This window comes from Dicentrarchus labrax, unplaced genomic scaffold (assembly GCF_905237075.1).
Source record: "Dicentrarchus labrax unplaced genomic scaffold, dlabrax2021, whole genome shotgun sequence".
Lineage (NCBI taxonomy): Eukaryota > Metazoa > Chordata > Actinopteri > Moronidae > Dicentrarchus > Dicentrarchus labrax.
In genome coordinates, this window is record NW_026136718.1 from 7794884 (window position 1) to 7813072 (window position 18189).

The 18189-nt window shown below is 39.7% G+C and overlaps 2 protein-coding genes across 26 annotated transcripts in view; one reads left to right on the top strand and one right to left on the bottom strand.

Annotated features, from left to right (window-relative positions):
* Nucleotides 1-1072: 1072 nt before the first annotated feature.
* usp1 (ubiquitin specific peptidase 1) lies at nucleotides 1073-10617 on the top strand. 3 transcript variants are annotated; one of them, XM_051375868.1, is made up of 9 exons: nucleotides 1073-1402; nucleotides 1893-2152; nucleotides 2932-3073; nucleotides 4369-4470; nucleotides 4651-4817; nucleotides 5276-6018; nucleotides 7011-7169; nucleotides 7549-7750; nucleotides 8265-10617. In XM_051375868.1, the coding sequence occupies exons 2-9, from the start codon at nucleotides 1983-1985 to the stop codon at nucleotides 9037-9039; spliced, it is 2460 nt and encodes an 819-aa protein (XP_051231828.1). In that variant the 5' UTR covers nucleotides 1073-1402; nucleotides 1893-1982; the 3' UTR covers nucleotides 9040-10617. The 3 variants fall into 3 exon arrangements, with proteins under 3 accessions (XP_051231828.1, XP_051231830.1, XP_051231827.1); XM_051375870.1 differs by having other exon boundaries at nucleotides 2935-3073; nucleotides 4648-4817; XM_051375867.1 differs by having other exon boundaries at nucleotides 1074-1402; nucleotides 4648-4817.
* Nucleotides 10618-10752: 135 nt separating this feature from the next.
* The window catches only part of dock7 (dedicator of cytokinesis 7), a 44255-nt gene continuing 36818 nt past the window's right edge, over nucleotides 10753-18189 (bottom strand). For 9 of the 23 annotated variants that reach the window (XM_051375860.1, XM_051375858.1, XM_051375851.1 and 6 more), the window contains 11 exons: nucleotides 17939-18131; nucleotides 17680-17823; nucleotides 17304-17435; nucleotides 16580-16594; nucleotides 14048-14182; nucleotides 13860-13949; nucleotides 13497-13733; nucleotides 13123-13266; nucleotides 12666-12772; nucleotides 12332-12499; nucleotides 10753-11603 (listed from right to left, as the gene is read on the bottom strand). In XM_051375860.1, the coding sequence (XP_051231820.1) occupies nucleotides 11561-11603; nucleotides 12332-12499; nucleotides 12666-12772; nucleotides 13123-13266; nucleotides 13497-13733; nucleotides 13860-13949; nucleotides 14048-14182; nucleotides 16580-16594; nucleotides 17304-17435; nucleotides 17680-17823; nucleotides 17939-18131 (1408 nt within the window). In that variant the 3' untranslated portion in view covers nucleotides 10753-11560. Of the gene's footprint in view, nucleotides 11604-12151; nucleotides 12172-12331; nucleotides 12500-12665; nucleotides 12773-13122; nucleotides 13267-13496; nucleotides 13734-13859; nucleotides 13950-14047; nucleotides 14183-16579; nucleotides 16595-17303; nucleotides 17436-17679; nucleotides 17824-17938; nucleotides 18132-18189 lie in introns of all 23 variants that reach the window. The other 14 variants (XM_051375861.1, XM_051375855.1, XM_051375864.1 and 11 more) reach the window with 3 other exon arrangements.

Here is an 18189-nt window from a genome sequence, read left to right on the forward strand (position 1 = left end):
TTTAAAACCGCTGGACGAGCCGTTTTTGTTTCCTGTGTTTATTTAATATTTAATTTATATGAACTGTCTTTAATAAAGTGCAAATGTCGTCACGTTTATATAAAATATTTACAAATATAGGTTGAGTTCCGAAAAATAGGACGATCGTCAAGTCAGACCAGATACAGCCACATTTCACTTCCGTTTCTTCAAAATAAAAGTCACCGTGAAGTGCAAGACAAGAGCAGCTATATTTAAGTACATTTACTCATGCACTGTTCTTAAGTACAACTTTGAGGTACTTTACTTGAGTATTTCCATTTTCTGGTAGGCCTATTTTATACTTCTACTCATTTTAGAGGGAAACATACTTTTTACTTCACTACATTTATTAAGTTTCTTTACAGTTTCAGATTAATAATACAAAATATAATCAACAAATGTATATACATATACAAATATGATGTATGATCGGTTTATTGATCACAGGGGAGATTCACAAGTTACCTAACAGTACTTCATACACCATCACTGACGGTGGGATTCATCAATAATGTGATAAATCCAACTGTAACTTCTGTGAGAATGAATTTAACTTTCTTCCAGTGTCCCTTTGGGATTTTATTCCATGTTCTTGCTTCAATTATACACCAATTCTTACCATGTTTTCATTCCTGTGTGTCTACGAAGGACAAATAACAGATAAGATAATATAAGATAAGATAAGATAAGATAATATTTAGAGCAGCTCAAGATACATGTCAACCGATATATAAGAAAATACACATTAAATAAAAATAAAATAGGAAAATACAATATATAATAGAAATAGAAAATAGGAGTTATATGTAAACTATATACACCTTTTATATACTGTAGCAGGTTATCAGCAAAACTGCAACTGGCTGTTTAGTTGTAGCTTAACTTGACTCTTCATCACGGCTAATCAGATATTATTTGCAGGATTCGCTTTCAACAAATTAATCCTTTGCTTTTACTTTGAAAGAGTCACTTTTGTTGATTCAGTCCAACTTGATGCAGCTCGACAAAATAAAAAAAACTACAAAGATGGCGTCTAAAACTGGCCTTAGGGGCCTAAATGAAATAGGTAACTTAACGTGAGCCTGACCTCTGGGATGTAAGTCTTTCTCGTTACATAATTTCAAAGAAGTCTCGGCACATTTATAAGTTTTATGTATCTGTTTGAAATAACAAGGGCGACCGTTAATCGGACGTTTTTTCCCGGAGGTTTTGACGTGGTGCCGGTGTTTCCCGGGCAACGTTAGCTGCCTCTGGGTCTTCAAGCAGGAAAAAGCGCCAACTTATGCTGCGCCGTGTGAATCGTCAAACACTCCGTAAATGTCTCTCACACCGGATTTTTCCATCAAATATATTAAACTTCAGTTCGGAATGACTCTTTCAGGTAAGAGTTTAGACACTGTGTGGATTTACGATGGTTGTTTTTCTCTTAGTGAACTGTTACAAACGGCGTGTTGCCTGTTTTCGCCTCCCCACTTCTTCGCCGCACCGTTTTGACCCAGTTTTTGTGGCGATGTGTGTCCGTAAACCGCTCACCGACACCACTTTATTTATCATTACTCGAGTAATTCTTCTTCCCTACCGCCATTAAAACAACGGTTGCTAATGTAAAACGGTTCTTTGTCAAAAGTTGAGCGGGACAATGAAAACAACCCGTAAGTTAGCGTTAGCCAGCTAACATGTTACATAATGCGTTGTGCAGCCGGTAACCGGGTTGGGTTTAAGAAACCAGAGCGGTTCGTGTTGATTTAATGTTTGTAGTTTGGTTGTAGTTACATAACTGCGCAGTAATAACTTAGTGCGTAGTTACTTTCGTTCTCCTTCGACTCTGATGGCGCCTTCTGAAATTAAACTGTGTTTCCATTTCTTGCCAGTGGGGTGCGCTGTTGCATCTTAGTAGGAACAAAAAAAAAGAGAGAGGTTTAAAAAGAAAAAACATCGCCCTCAAGGTACCAGAGTAAAAGATGCCAGGCCTGCAGGGTGAAAACGTTGTGGCGGCGCTGGGGAGCCCCATCAAGAAGAGTAAACTGTCTCTGAAGTTCCTCCAGAAGAAGGAAACTAAACGAGCTCTGGATTTCTCTGAACCTCAAGCAGATGAACCCAAAGCGGCTGAAGCAGTGGAGCCTGAGGCCAGGTGGGTCTGTGCTGTCGGGTTGTGATTTATTTTGGGGTTATACCAAGTTCAAAAACGCTGATTTATTGCCCGGGCCTTGTTGATGAATGGTGGCCCGGCTGGGAAGAAGTATCTGACAGCATAACAAGTCATTCTCACACATTTTACACAGTTTAAATCATCATCAATCAAACCTCAATTTACTAGTTCAGTATTGTAGTTGATCAGATATTAGTCAATTGTGTTGTGAGGATACAATCGTATGTTATTGTGTTATAAATTTCAGCTTTCAAAATGTATGATTTTGACCACACTCTAATGGGGCTGCGCAATTAATCGAAACATTATCGAAATTTTAAGCTGCTGTTGTTTGATAAAGGTAAAATGTGTGACAGCAGCTTTATAATTCAGTACTGTAGCTCTGAAAAGATGCCCTGGCCTACAAATCTTGTTCTACGGATGTAAGAAAATGTGTTTCTTTGGTACTACAGATGTCACATCATCATGATTTTAGTATGTTTTTTTCGTCGAAAAATGGAAATTGTGATGCAAAAATGATAATTCCCATTAATTTTGAATCATTTTTCAATCACAATATGATTATTTTTTTGCATATTGTGCAGCCATAGTTTTATACATGTTAAGAATTTGGTTTCATGTAATGTACAAAAGTGGTGGATGATGTTTGCAACCATATTCTCTTCGCTCTAGTGAAACAGCAACAATCAAGGAAGTAACTCGTAGGTGATGACAGTTTTCTCTTTTTAATTTGAAACTCTGTTTTCTTCTCCACTGTTCAGCAGCTGTGATCAGGTGGTCCCTGGTCCTTCTCCATGCCCAGCCTCACCCGGCCTTCTGCCCTGTGAGAAGAGGGAGAACTTGGTGCCATTCGTGGGGCTCAACAACTTGGGCAACACCTGCTATTTGAACAGCGTCTTACAGGTGGGTGATCATCAGAGATCAAATGGATCTTTAATGGCAGTTTGGCTACAACATGCATGTACCGTGTGTGTACAGCAGATGCATGTATAGGAAGGTTTGGGCTTCTCAAAGTATGTGTAGTTATTTGACTTAAAATAATTATAACTAATACTTAACTAATCAGAAAGAAACATGGACACGGGCCCTTTTCAAACACAAATTATTGTTATGGTTGCCTATCTCATGAAATTCAGTTTCTATATCAAAGCATGAACATTGTAAGTTAATAAATTAAGATCCACATATTCCTTCGTCATCGATTTAACTTTGTTTTTTCAGTGTGTGTCATATAATAGTCATAACATATAAAGCCTTGATACAGGTCTTTGTTCTGCATAATTATAAAGCTGCTTAACAGGAAATAAAGTCTGTAGGAAACAATTACTCTGCCTTACCCTGCAAGGCTATTATTAAACGTGGACATGGTAGACATAAACACTGCAGTGTTTGGCACAGTGTACAGAACAGTGTCTCCTGTGGTTGATGTAGAACAGATAAGACCTGTAGATAAGTGGTTGGTCCACAACATTCGCCTGACTGACGTACTGTGTGCTTACATCTGATCCTCTCACTGTAGCTTATTTGTATTGGCAGTGTTTGGATATAAAGAGACAGACAGGCACTGGAGGATGTATCTCACAGTCAGGCTCTTGTATGATCTCACCTGCAACACCTGTTCAAATGGTGTCTGTGCCTGTGGGGTTGTATTTCATCTCCTTAGAATAAGTAAGACCTTCCCTTGTAGAGGAAAGAACATAGACTATGTGTAAGGACAACTCTTCCTTTAGGCCACTGGTAAGACAGTAAGGCAACCCCTGATGCAGTCTGCAGTGTTGTATTACTTTGCTACTTGTATTATTATCGTGTACTGTTACTGCAATGATGCTGTACAGGCTATTGGCAGTCTGAAAAGGCTTTAAGTAGTGACTCAAGTTTCCTCATAAAAGAATATAGAAGGCATTAAAGTATTAGATTTCCCCTACAAAGATCTAAAACAACTATTCTAGGCTATAGTAGGCAGTAACATTACTTAGCAAATGTTTTTGTGTGTGATTTGAGCAAATATTGTCTACTTATCCAGGTTCAGGTCAATAAATGTATGTGCTTGGTTAATAATTAAAAGTCTTATCACAGAATCACACAATTGCCTCCAATAAAAATGACTTCAAAGTTTAACTTGGAGAATCTTGCAGAAACCCTGTTGTCATTGTTTTCACCCAGTGACTAACGTTGTTGATGTCTCATTGCTCCTGCAGGTGTTGTACTACTGCCCAGGGCTCAGAGAAGGCATAAAGACACTATACAATCTATCCAAAAGAAAAGACAAATCAAAGGAAGAAACTGATAAAAGCGAAGAGGTTGGTGCAATACAAATTACATTTTTATTTTTTACATAATTAACATTTGCAAACAATTGTATAATATAGTGTAATGAAGTCTCTCCGTTGTGTCCAGACCATCTAAGCTTATATGATACTAATATGGAACTACAAACATACATTTTAATAATGTTTTGTATTTTATTTCTGTCTCAGCAGTCAGAAGTTGCAGCTGAGGCTCTGCCACCTCAAATTGAGCTCCTTGGGAGCTTCAACAGTCTGATAACATCAGTGGAGCAGCTGCAGTCCGACTTCTTGCTGAACCCTGACAGCTTCAGTGAAGGAGAACTTGCCACACCACCTCGCAAAATCCTCCACACACTGCGGTAATGATGTGGTAATTTCTAATCATAGGTTGTAACCAAATAGCTGTCCAGTTTCCAAACATTCAAATTGTACGCTAGCTCATTTCAGCCCAAATTAATGACAACTGCACTTCTTCTGGTACAGAAAAATCAAACAAGTTGTTGGTGCATGATGTAAAATGACACAAGTAGATCCTCTCCCCCTTTCTTGTCTTTCTTCAGCTGTTGACTGTTTTTTTAAGTTGTCAAGTTCAAAATGATAACTACATTTTTCATATTCATATTTACTTTAAAGCAACAGTTACAAAAGCCAAAGAAAAGCAGCACATGTTCAAATTTTTAAAGCTGTAATAGCAAATGTTATTTTTTTTTTTTTCTTGAGTAATCAACTTAATTATTTAACAACTCATAAATCATTAAGATTGTCATTTATTTTTTTCTCAAGTGAACTAATTGTGACAGCTCTTTGTGTGTTACAGGCAGCTGAACCCCATGTATGAAGGCTATCTTCAGCATGATGCTCAGGAGGTGCTGCAGTGCATCCTGGGATATATCCAAGAAGCCTGTGAGACCATCAGGAAGGAGCAGGAGTCGACGAGAAAGGACGACGACGCGGCTGAGGTTAAAATTGAGAATGGTGTCCATTTGGGTTCCAGCAGCTCCACAGCAGAATCTCAAACTCCCACAGAAGAGGACGGCCAAGTCAGCGGCAAGAGAAAGAGTGACACTGAAGTGGGAAATGCCAAAAAGAAGCCAAAATCGGTGAAGTCTAAGAAATCTGATGCAGAGGAAGACAGTATCAGTAGAAATAAACCCTTCACTCGGTCCAAAAGGAGGTCTTCTAGTGACATCACAATAGACAGCACCCAAAACAAAGACAAAGAGGGGAAGGCAGAAGATGAAGGGATGAAGAAACCGAATAAGGAGGAGGAAGGCGGGAGTGACGGTGAGGGGAAAGGTGAAAAGGCATCTAAAGAGGCAGATGGGAAAAAGAAGAAGAAAGCCAAGCTCAGCTGGCTGAGGCCTTCTGGGAAACAACCGAGTATTTTCTCCAAGTTCCGCAGTGTGGGGAAGATCAGCTGCACGACTGTGAAGAACCAAATCAAACCAGAGCCAGAGAACGAGAACGGGCTGACGGACGATCAGAGTCAGAATGAGCAGACCAGTGAGGAGAAATCCCCGCAAAACGTGGCTGAAGACAAGACGGCAGTGAAACCTCAAGGTAGGAGATTATTACTAGAAGAAGAAGAATGGGACATACACAGAGAGAAAGCAAGATAACTTATATTGATTTAATATGAGCGATCGAGGTGAGGGATCCCCTATGTAGAATTGATAAATATCGAAATACTGACCTTTCTGGCAGGTTGGTAACTGAGAATTAAGAGAGTTAAGACGTCACACGTCTCATTGAAGATGAAGCTGCTGGATTAAGCCAAGTTATTATATCATGATTATGTATAGATTACCCACAGAGTACGTTCTCTAATGTCAATTTTAATCTTGAATATTTATTTTCTTAACTCTTGCAGGTAACTTGTGTTTCATAAAAACATTTAAATACATTAAATTAAGAACGTGCATATAGACTAGCCTTTATTACGTGTTCTGAGTTGAAACCATGCTTTCCATCCTGACCGTCTGCATTTGGTTCGATTTGTGTCACAAATGGTGGTGTAAGCCCTCTGCAACTTCCATGAGTTGCAGTTTTAGACTTTCACAGTCTGTCAGTTAATTGGTTTACTTTGATTAGGTGAGCTGAGTAAACTGACTCTTAAGATCCCTCAGTGTTAATACCACAAACGGGAGATATAACAACTGTTCAACCCTGTATATGATAATGACGGTGAGAATAAACAACCCTATGTTATTCTATTGAAAGTATTAAATTAACGTGTGTGTGTGTGTGTGTGTGTGTATGTGTATACACATACACATACACACACACAGAGTAGTCCTCCTTACAATTTTCTCCATTTAGGTAGCCATCACTCTCCAAAAGATGGGAGCCTGAAATGGCCTTTCAAAGGGTTGTAGGGTTTCTGTCTTAATGGGTCATTTTATTGTAAAAGCAGCCTTCAAGCTATTGGAATAGAGACTGAATTTAACCTCTGCTCTGGGAAATCAGACAGCATCAGTGCTTCATATGTGACTTCAGACATGAAATATGACAGATCACTTAGGTATGTCTCTCTGTGTCTCCGTTATATTCAGATGGACTGGATCTGATGGAGCGCCTGTTCCAGGGCCAACTGGTTCTGAGGACTCGCTGTCTGGAGTGTGAGAGCTTCACAGAGAGGAGAGAAGACTTCCAGGACATCAGTGTCCCAGTGCTCGATGACCAACCCAGCAGCCCGGACGACCTCTCTGAGGGTGAGCATTTCTACAACAACTCACCCGCACCCTGCACCCGCTCAAATAATAAGTCAATAAGTTGATTGAAAGCATGCAAAACAAGCAATTTACATAATGTAGTATCACATAGAATCATTTAAAATAACTGCAAAGTGAAAACATACACATGAAAATCCTGAAAAATGTTTTTTATTACAATGTCCCCCTCTGCAAAATACATTTGAAAGGCAGTCTTATCCTGCAAATCCAGAAAAAAAGGTCTTCTGTAAATTAAAATGACATAAAAACATATAAAAATACCATGTAATGAACATACACCCTTCCTCTTTTCTTCCATACCACAATGTAGACAAAATAACTATTTATTCAATAACTGATATTTTCTCTCTCTGCACAGTTTCTCCTGATCCTAAACCAGAGCTGAAGACTCTGACGTGGGCCATCGGCCAGTTTGCTTCAGTGGAGCGGATCGTTGGGGAGGACAAATACTTCTGTGAGACCTGTCATCATTACGCAGAGGCTGAGAGGAGTCTGCTGTTCGACAAAACGCCTGAAGTCATCACCATTCACCTGAAGCGCTTCTCTGCCAACGGCTTAGAGTGAGTTGATGAATTGTCAACACATTTACTGTCAGTTTTATGTTTATTTCAGTGTTCTGTCCTGCAGTGCTCTTATGCTGGCGTATTTGTATATAGAGTATAGATGTATTTGTCACTGTGAATGTGAAATCGGATGAATGATTTTAGAGTTGATCTGCTATCCTCATTTCTTTTAAGGATGCAAAAGGCTCATAATGTTTGATTTTTCTCTCAGAAATACACATTTAGTTGTTAATGGGAGCAAATGAGTTCAAATAGATTTTTATTCTGTTTGCAGTCCACTGCTGTTCAGAGAATACAAGGTCTTTTGACAACTTAGAATATGCTTCCACTAATGAAGGTGAAGAGGAAAACAACTTATCAGACTAATTTAAAAAAATGTTATTGGTATTACACAGGAATAGAACAGGGAAAGTCTCACCTAAATTCAGCGCTGTCCTCTTGATTGGTGACACGATCATGATAAACATGCTGTAACATCCCATTCACTCCTCTCCATTTCTTTTCCTCCTAGATTGGACCCGTATGCCGGTCTGTCCAAAGTGAACACTCCCTTGCAGACGCCTTTGACCTTGTCCCTGGAGGAGTGGTGCACCCGGCCCTCGTCTGCAAAGGCTCAGCGCTATCAGCTGTTTGCTGTGGTCATGCACAGCGGCATCACTATCAGCAGCGGCCACTACACCGCCTACGTCCGCGTGTCTGAGCTGAAAGATGTGAAGCTCTGGCTGCAGGACAGAAAAGAAACGGAGGAGGAGGAGAGTAAAGAGGGAACGCGGGTGAAAGACGAAGTGTTGGACTATGATGATGGAGAGGTGTCGTTCAGCCTGCACGCAAGGAGAAGTGCGAGTTTGGCTAGCAACAAAACGGGAGGCAAGAAGCTGTCAGAGGGTGGGGTTGGACTCTTGGGGGGCCAGAGGAGTTTGTCCAGTTACGACCTCGGGAACAGCAGCAGCAAACACACAGAGAAAGCAGCCAGCAGTGGAGCCACAGAGGGATCCAAACGGAGGAAAACCATCAACAGTCAGGGCCAAAATTCTGAAGCAGGACTCAAAAAGGAGCCTGGGGTAGGAGAGGAGGCATCCATGACTTCCTGCGGCGGAGTGGAGGCCACAGAGCAGCAGGCTTTGAACAACCTCCTTGAATATGAGGGCAAATGGCTGCTGTTTGATGACTCTGAGGTGCGTTTGTTTGAGGAGGAGGATTTCCTGCGAGCCTGCTCTCCCGAGACATGCTCCTCATCGACACCGTACCTGCTGTTCTACAGAAGGATGCCTGAACCAGGACACTAACACGAACACAAGGACCGCCAGTCAGGCGTTCTGGCAGCTGAACACTCAGACAGTTGTATTTTGTAATACTACGAACTGTGCCAAAAATACTGTGGCTGCCTGAACTGAAGATACTTCTCAGCCCAAAAACCCACTGAAACAGTCTGGTCTCACTGCGGGACCAAAGCTGTTTAGACCCACTCATGAACTTGTATGCCGGGACAGACAAATGGGGATTTGTCTATGTGCCAGGGATGACTTCTTTTTTTTTTTTTTGGATGTGATTCTCGCCTCTGTAAACTGAGTACAGTGGCTTCTCTTTTTGCTGTGTGTACTATTATTTCTTGGACACTGGCTTTGATAAGTTTTCTGTCATTTTCTTTAACATGTTTTTATTTTCTTGTTTGTTTTTTTTTAAAAATTGGAAAAGCACTTTTGAACTAAAAATTTAAATAAGTGAAAATGCTAAATGTTGGAAAATGTCTTTTTTCTAGCTAATTTACTTATTTACTTATATAATCCATTAATTTGCATTTACAGGAGAAGATGATGGTGCTGAGTATATTTTAAATAGATTACTCCACAAAAAAAAGCCAAATAAAACACAAAGTCCTTTCAAGTAATGCAGAATATGCTTCATGAGGTTAGAGAGAATACGCTGAAGAGTTTTTCTGCAATATTTTCTTTGAGAAGTTCGGCAAAGGCTTCACTTCTAAAGTTTTGCACTAATTCCTGGTCCTCAAGATTTTACATACATTTTTTTTTTTTAAATATAAATTTGAAGCCTGAAATTGATGCTGATATGCTTATATTTTTGCATAAAACACACTAAACTGTCAAGCCTCCAGTGTATATACCAAGCTTGGTTTTGTTAATACACAACAGTTTATGCAGGCTGCTGACTTTCTTACTCAGCCCACACATCGCAAGCTTCAAGGTGCCAATTCAGAGTGAAGATGTGTGAAACTTAAACCCTTAATATATTTATGTCTTCAGGTTCTAAGATGTTTATCAAGGTTATAAACTGCCTCTTCAGCTTCCATATCTAATTCAGTTTGTAGCTAATCATTTGCATATTTATGGAAATCCAGATTTGTTATTTACAGGGTTAGTTTCTTACTTGAACATGTTCCGTACTTCTGAGTCTGTCCCTGTGGATACTCAAATAATGACTCCTATTGGTCAAGCATTGCATTTGTTTTGTGTGTGTTCAGCGTATTTTTTGTTGTTGTTGTAATTAATAACATAACATAGCTTTTCAGGTTTAAAAATGTGGTCATAAGGTATTACAGGTATCTAGTTGCAAATATTCAGTAAAGATGACATTATTCATCTCAGGTTCAGCAGAGTTTATAAGACCAATCATGGTTTCAGGGATTAAATCAGATATTTAGCTGTAGCTTCATGAATAATAACCATTATGGGCCATATTCAGTCATAAGTACCTGGGAAAGGTTTCCAAAGCAAGTTTTGGAATTTAATGTAATGTGACAGCAGCCCCAGTGCATGTGTTGTCTCCTTTAAACTGTACCTCATTCCAGCTGTAATTATATTAATGTTGGCAGGTTCTTACTATCAGCAATAAAGTTTTTACCTTCACATGTCCTCACTCAACGACCTTTTTGTTGCCAGACATTACGGCGATATTCTTAGATCCTACTGATGTGATGTCTCCAATGTAACATTAATCCTACATACACACAAACATAGAAGAAAATGGCAGCATACACCAGCTGAACATTAAAATATTTATTTAGTAAAATATTTAAAATAAACAAAACAAAACTACATAAAATTATACAAGGATGTTTGAAGTACCTAACTTTAAAACATTCTTTCAACTAAAAATGATAATAAAGCATCATGATAAATAATGGTACCATTTTTTGCATGTTTTCATTTTTTTTCTCCCCCCCTCCATTTTGAATTACATAAATTTTCAAGTTGTAAAATGCATTGCTACACTGTAATAAAAAAAGTGCACACATGAAATTGAATACAGATTTTTGACACATAAGTACATAATTAAATAGACACCTTGACTTTTAAAATTGTACCTTTTCTGCTAAAAAATAAAAATAAAAATGGTTTTGGCACTATAAGTAACTAATAAAGGGATCACAGAGCATTCTTGGTTTTCAGTGGCTTCTTTGTTTACATCCAGCAGATTCTGTTGGTTTCAGAACTGAAGGCTAACATTATTAGCTTTTTTTTAAAAATGGTTGCGTAGGGACAAATATAAAGACATGTCCCCCTGTGTGGCAAAAGGCCAGCAAAGAAAAATTCTAAATGTCAAGGTATCTCTTTAATCTTTAAGATCCACTTGTTCGTCCCTCTGATTGTGTAACAGTTTGTCTGTAAACAACTTAAGACACTGGAATGACGTACCAAGCTGCAACAAGTTTAGCCTTTCTTTTAGCACACTCTCCAAAACACTGACCAACTTTGGAGACACTCCTATTTACACTCGAGAATAAATTAATATTGCAATTTCTGTGTGTGTGTGTGTGTGTGTGTGTGTGTGTGTGTAGTCTCTTCATCTTCAAATGTCAAGCTTGCGAAGACTCATTCTGCTGAAGGAATCTCTGGAAATCAGAAAAAAGAAAAAAAGTTTTGATTTACAAAGACAGATTTTTTTGAAACTGAATTAAACGGGGGATTTAAGTGCCTTCAGACCCAATGATTTGGGGTTTATGTAGCTTATCTGCCATTTTAATTCTCACTTTTGCTAGCCAGATGTCTTTTTACAAGACTGTAAGGCTGGGAGGACTTAAATGTCCAGCAGCCAAGTACTATTTTCATCCATATCTGTGAAAACCAAACTTTAAAATCCACACATGCTATACGACCGATGTAAATGACAAATGTAGGGTTCCCATTGTGATCCTGATTAAAACGTCGAGGATTTTTACATGATATGCCATGTTAGGTTGCATACACACACAGACTGGCTGTTATACATTTATAAATGTACTGTATTGCTTTCTATAATATTTATTTTCTGCAATACAGCTCTAAAAACTGCCCTTATTTAGCAGAAAATCAGTGACCAGTGGGAACCGTACATAAGATATCAAACACGGGACAGACTCAAAACAGCATCACAAAATGTGGTCTGAAAGTCACAAACTACCTTGTCAAGCTGTCCGTTTGCTGCAGGATTTTTACAGAAGCAAAAAAAATGTAATTCAACATCCAAAACATGTCATCTACACTCACACACTTCCTTCTCTCTCTCACTTTAACACACACACACACACACACACACACACACGCGCACACACACAGAAACAGTGCCGCTCTTCAGTCCTACCTGTGTGAGTTGACCTGCAGCACAGGTTTATAAAGCTGAGGGATCTTTCTGTTGATGAGGGGCTGCAGCGCCTCCTTCAGCCGGTGATAATTCCTCTCCAGCTCCCTCTGGTACTCCTTCTGGTCTGGACCAATCAGGCTCTTATTCTTACGCAGGGCATCTTCACACCTTTGGCAGAGAAGTCAGTCAAATACTGGCGTGTATATTCTATACTACTCTTTTTTTTTTTTTTATAGGAGCAGCAGTTAGATACCAAAAACCTTCTTGTGTCTCCCAAATGTCCAACATATTGTATCGGTTCACAGGTACGTGATTCATCATCCACAATCCATACCTCTTTGTGAAGTCTTTGAAGCAGAGCCGTAGCTTATTGTGGTGTCTGTATAGCTTTGGGTCACTGGGAATCTCTGACAAGAACACTTGAGCCACCTCCAAAGGACCCTGAGGAAAGCATATAATCATTATTCATCTACAGCTTTACTTATTTATTACATTACATTAATGTAGCTAATGATTTTATCCAGAGCAACTTCCACTGAGTGCATTTAACCATGTGGATGTAACCCAACCATTGCAAGAATCACGCAAAGTACATCAAACTTCATCAAATGTGCTGAATTGCTACACTTAGAACAATAATAGAACAAGAGATCCAGAAAAAGGTGTTTTATCCCAACGTACCGATGCTAATAGAGAGGTCAGAGTTGTATTTCTATCAAATCAAATATCAATAATATTATATATAATATATATATATATATAATATAATACCTGTCATCTTAAAACTTTACCTGGTTGACAGTTGTGCCTACTGATCCCTGTAGGACCATCTGCAGCATCTTTGCATCAGCAGGGTCCTGGTGGGTGGCGAAGGCCAGCTCCTGAGTCTTCTTCTGCATGTCCTCTATCGCCACCTCGATGGGTGTGGATATAATCTTAGAAGTGACGTAGAGACAGGCGGTTTTAGTGATCAAGGTGCACAGGTAGTTTGACAAAACAGCTCCCTTTTATTACCACCTTATCTCCAGAAAATAAGCCACTGTATGTTGTTTTGCAACAATAATAAAATCTTTAGTAATGGAGAAACATAACCAGTGACATAAAAAAGGTTTCTGCAGGACAGTTGATTTCTGCTGATTCAACTGTTTGCAAACTGTTAACCCACCTCCTCTTTGTGGATGATGTTGATGCGTGTCTTAATGTAAGGGAAAGCATGGGAGGTGGTGAGGATGGTCTTGCGTTTGAACTGTTCGTGCAGGTCCCCGTGGGCCCGTCCATCCAGAGTGAAGGGCGTGCAGTAGACAAAACGCCGCAAGTTGTAGTTCTTGTCAAAGTAGGTGATGCGGTCCTTCATCTCGTACGTGTCGAAGTACGGCTCCACATATGTGATCTGGACGAAGGCCTGCAGAAATACAGAATAAATCATGGTCAGGACTGGTCAGACTAAAAGCTTGAATAAAATCACTCTAAACTGATCCATTTCCATCCACTTATCCAACGATGTGGGAACATTCTGCCCAACACAGACCTTATTTGGGTCCAACTTGCACTTGTCCACTGGGTTGGAGTCCTTAATGACTTCTACCTGGTCCTCTCCAAATCGTTCCCCATAGAAACCCTGAGAATAAACACAGAACTCATTAGTACTTAGCACACATAGCAAAGAGAAAACCATGCTATTACAGGAAAGTCTAGAGCCTACATGGTGGTATTTACCTCTAGCCTGTGAGAGATTTCCGCCAGCTTCGTGATGGCAGGCTCTTTGTACACAAACTCCTGCTCGTCTAAGTCGCCAAATTTTGAACCGTAAAATCCGACTCTGAAGTACGTACCAAACATCCTCTTTCCAACCTGCCAGGAGAGGAAGATGAATGTTAGTGCTGAGGAGGAATGTTTATTAAATTCATATAAGAGCGTGTTCATTTCTGATCCAAACTTCAAACTCAAAAGGATAGATCATCGTCCAAATCAGACATCAGAGATTCAGTGCAAACCCTAAAATCTCACAATAATGCTTTTCTTCCCTTTTTGCTATATCCTCTAATGGTTAGTGGCAGACTTCAGCTCCAGTGTAGTTCACAGGAAGTATAGGAAGGAAGAAAAGGTTGTAGTTCATTCACACATATGACAGCTAAATTAATGCAAGTTTCCTCATCTGCACGGCCATCTGTGGGCACATCGTCAACTCTGTTTCAGTCTATACAACTGCTTATAAGTGGTTTGAAATAAAATGTCTGTACAAGCCAGTGTCGGAGGAGATCATCAACCTCCAGATTACCATCCACACGTTTACTCAATGGTAACCACAGTCCCACATGTTTGCATCCATTGTAGAAGTTTCACTTTTTATGAGCTTGTCCTACACCTTTTCCACCTCTACAAAATACCCAGAGGACGGACAAGTGCAGTGCTTGACAACAAGAACAAGAAACAACAACTTCCTTTAAAATGCTCAGCAGAATATTCATGTCATGAACAAGTACAGTAAGTATAATGAGTATATTATTCAATGAATTCTAATTTGTAAAACTTAAACTCTGACTTTTTCTTTATGCCCACAATTAATGCACATATTTTCTGTCTATGTTTTGCCCTTTTTGAGAAAAACAGGCCAAGCTCATAGATCAAAGCCTTAGATCACATAAATTAGCCATGAGCCAAGAGTCATGATCAGAGAAAGAGAACAAAAGAAACCATGAGAAAAGAGTTTCTGCAGAATAAAAATGGCCATAACTACTTTAAACAGATGCATGAACCCAATCACCCTGCGATATCTTAGGAAGTATAAGTGTTCAGTGACAAGAAAATGGCCACCAAATCCAGAAACTTGTTCTGCACAGACCATCCAGAAAGCAACTTAACATTAAAGAACTTACTTCAGTCAGAAAGCACAGAAGGTCTGACGCAGGTGTATGTGAGTGAGTAGGTGTGTATGTGTGTGTATAACATGAGAAAGGGAGACGCTGTGGGTAAGTTGCATAGGTTGGCATCTGACTTCTAGTAAGAGATTATTAAATAAACCCTCTCGTTAACTACAAGTTTATAGCAAATTTTAACTCCTGAAACTACTGATTCAAAAAGAAATGTAAGCAGAAATTTAAGAGGCCCTGAAAACTAATGAAACTTACCACAAGACACAATTAAGTAAAGTGGGAAGGAAGGGTCGGCAACCAGGGAAATCAAAAAGGAGAAAACAGAACAAATTTTAATGAGGATTGGATTCCTCCAGAGAATTACAAAAACAACACAAACTAACACACAATAGCAAAAATATCTCCATTGATTTTAAGAAAGAACATAAACTCATTGTGGAGGATCGAGACCATGCAAACGCAGACAGTTACGAAGAAAAAAGAAAGACAAAGTGAGAAAACAAAGATCCACCACCTTCAGAAGCACAACATGCACTCTCAGCGCATTTCCAAAAGGAACACGGAGTGCTCTGTCCATTTCATGCAACAGACCATGAAAACTCAGAGGTTAATACTGTTAACAACAGAACAGAATGGATGAAAAAAAATCAAATCAGGGGTCGATTTAGTTTGAACTATTAAAAAAAAGGGGCAAGAATAAGAACTAATGAAAATCAAAAGGGATAAATCAAGTAATCCTGAGATTACTGTGAGTTGAACCCTCTTGGGGGGAAAAAACTGACTGCCTCAGGAATTTGGTTCCAGCTTCGACCCAACACCCTGTGTTTTAAAAGGTTTGATTAATGGTATGTGGAAAGAATGACCAATGGCTAGAGGAGGCTAACAAATACCCTTGGAGTAAAAACAGTGCACTGAAATCGAGCCCTGTGGTTGAAGATGAGATGAAGATGAAGTGTGACAGCAGACGGTCAATGAGTGTGTTCTGAACGACACACCAGCAGACAGACAGAAGATGAGGACAAGGAGAGAGCGGATTGTGCAGGTGATGCATTCGCTGAGACTTTTGTCATTAGTGTCACACACTGTGGCTCCCATGCACAGCCTGCCAACACTGTCACGTTATAAAAACAAGCTCCTCTTGCACATTAAGAGGAGGGAGGAGAGAGGAAAACGGTGAAGGTGTTGCTGCTTACACAGCATGTGTACCCAACAGGGGCAGACAGTTGACATTGTCTGCAGATGTTAATGGATTGGATGTATGTAACAAAGCAAAGAGAGCAACTGAATGCCCACGGCTAGCAAATAAAAAAAGATGAGAGTAAATAAAAATAACACAACATGAGCAGGGCCAAGCAGGAACCGTTTAGCCACCTACCTCCCAGCCAGTACTCTGTGTGACAAAGAGAATACAGGAGAGTGAACGACAACACATACAGCAAGGAGAACTGACTCCTTGGAAACTAATCCAGGTTACTAGCTATCGAGTTGGAGAACAGAGCACCTAAAAATACAAAAAAAAATAACTTTTTTCAAGCAAACAAAGATAATTGTGTTGGCTTTGTGAGAGCAGTTGCTCTGAATACCAGACGACTGTAACTTGACATCATCATTATGAGTCACACAACTGGCCTTTAAGAAAAACCACGACAGGAGTTTCTTCTCACACTTCATGCATCCTCTGTTTTATACTTCACAAATATAATAAAGCATGCAAGGTATCAATAAATAAACTGGAATTAAAATGCCCAAAAATAAAACCATGCAAAGTTGCGTCTGTGTGACGGCTGGACAACAGGACTACATTTCCAGAATATTTCCCAGTTGTGTTTGGTGTTGTTACTGTGTTGCTCCTAGTAGCCCAACCACCTAATCTAACCCAGATGTTATCTTTTCATTGACGGTGGAAATAAAAAAGAAAAAAAAGAGTCACACTTAAATAAAAAATACTTTTCTCTTTTGGTTCTTGTATAAATCCAGTCAGCTTCCCACCTCAAGCTAATGGAGTCTAGCATGGAAGGAAATCAACACTGTGTGTGTGTGTGTGTGTGTGTGTGTGTGTGTGTGTGTCTCTGTGTATGTGTGTTTGTGTCTGTGTTTACCTGATGTACAATTTTGCCAAAGGCTTCCTGTAGTTTACCATGAATGGTGGCTAGCTTCTTTGCGTCCCTGTTGGCTTCGTGGATAGGGATCAGTACCTTGTACACTTCATTTACAGCCTCATACATGCCCGCCTGAAAGAAAATGGAAACAAATGTTAGTATGGTACTGTCAGTCATCCACAAATACCAACACTCAGCCTAAACATAGAGATTTTAACACTGTGTGTCTTAAAAATGAATAAGACCCATAGTAAAATGCCTTCTTCTTTTTTAAGGTGAGAGAAAGAGGAAGTCACCTGCTCCCTGAGTAAATCCTTGACATTGCTTGTCAACATCAGTTCATCTAATCGCACATTTATCCCTCTACACTTCTCACCATGGAGAATGAGGCAGCAGCCTGCTCCAGGAGTCCCACGAGGCCGATCTCAGTGAAGTATTTCCCTGAGCAGATGCCCTCCTCATCTGGTGACACCACATCATCAGAGACCGCAGATTCTTCCAGCACGTTGGAAGAAATATTCTGTGAACATACACAAATACAAGAAAAACAATACAAGCACACGCATCAGCAGACATTCTATTGCCAAAAGACAGGCATACATACACACATTAAATGTATCCAGTACTCTCCTTACCTGGAAAGTGACACAGCCTACAGGCAGATACTTGCGGTCTTCCAGCATGCTCAGGTATTCTGCCACCAGAGCAGCGCTGTGCACCAGACACTGAGCAGCCTCAGCATGGTTGTTTCTCTCAGAGTGTTTTCCAGCCATGTTCTGAAGCCAAGTCAGCCGCAGGTCTGGTGACGTCTGATAACCCTTTGCAATCCTGGAGATGGTCACAAATGAAAATATAAAAAAACACATCACATGAAAGCACACAAACA

Bases quoted from the DNA above. Each gene is read 5' to 3' on its own strand.
- usp1 (XM_051375867.1), top strand. From the start codon at position 1,983: ATGCCAGGCCTGCAGGGTGAAAACGTTGTGGCGGCGCTGGGGAGCCCC. The intron at 3,074-4,368 runs GTGGGTGATCAT...TTGCTCCTGCAG, and splicing joins ATTTGAACAGCGTCTTACAG to GTGTTGTACTACTGCCCAGG. The intron at 7,170-7,548 runs GTGAGCATTTCT...CTCTCTGCACAG, and splicing joins CCCGGACGACCTCTCTGAGG to TTTCTCCTGATCCTAAACCA.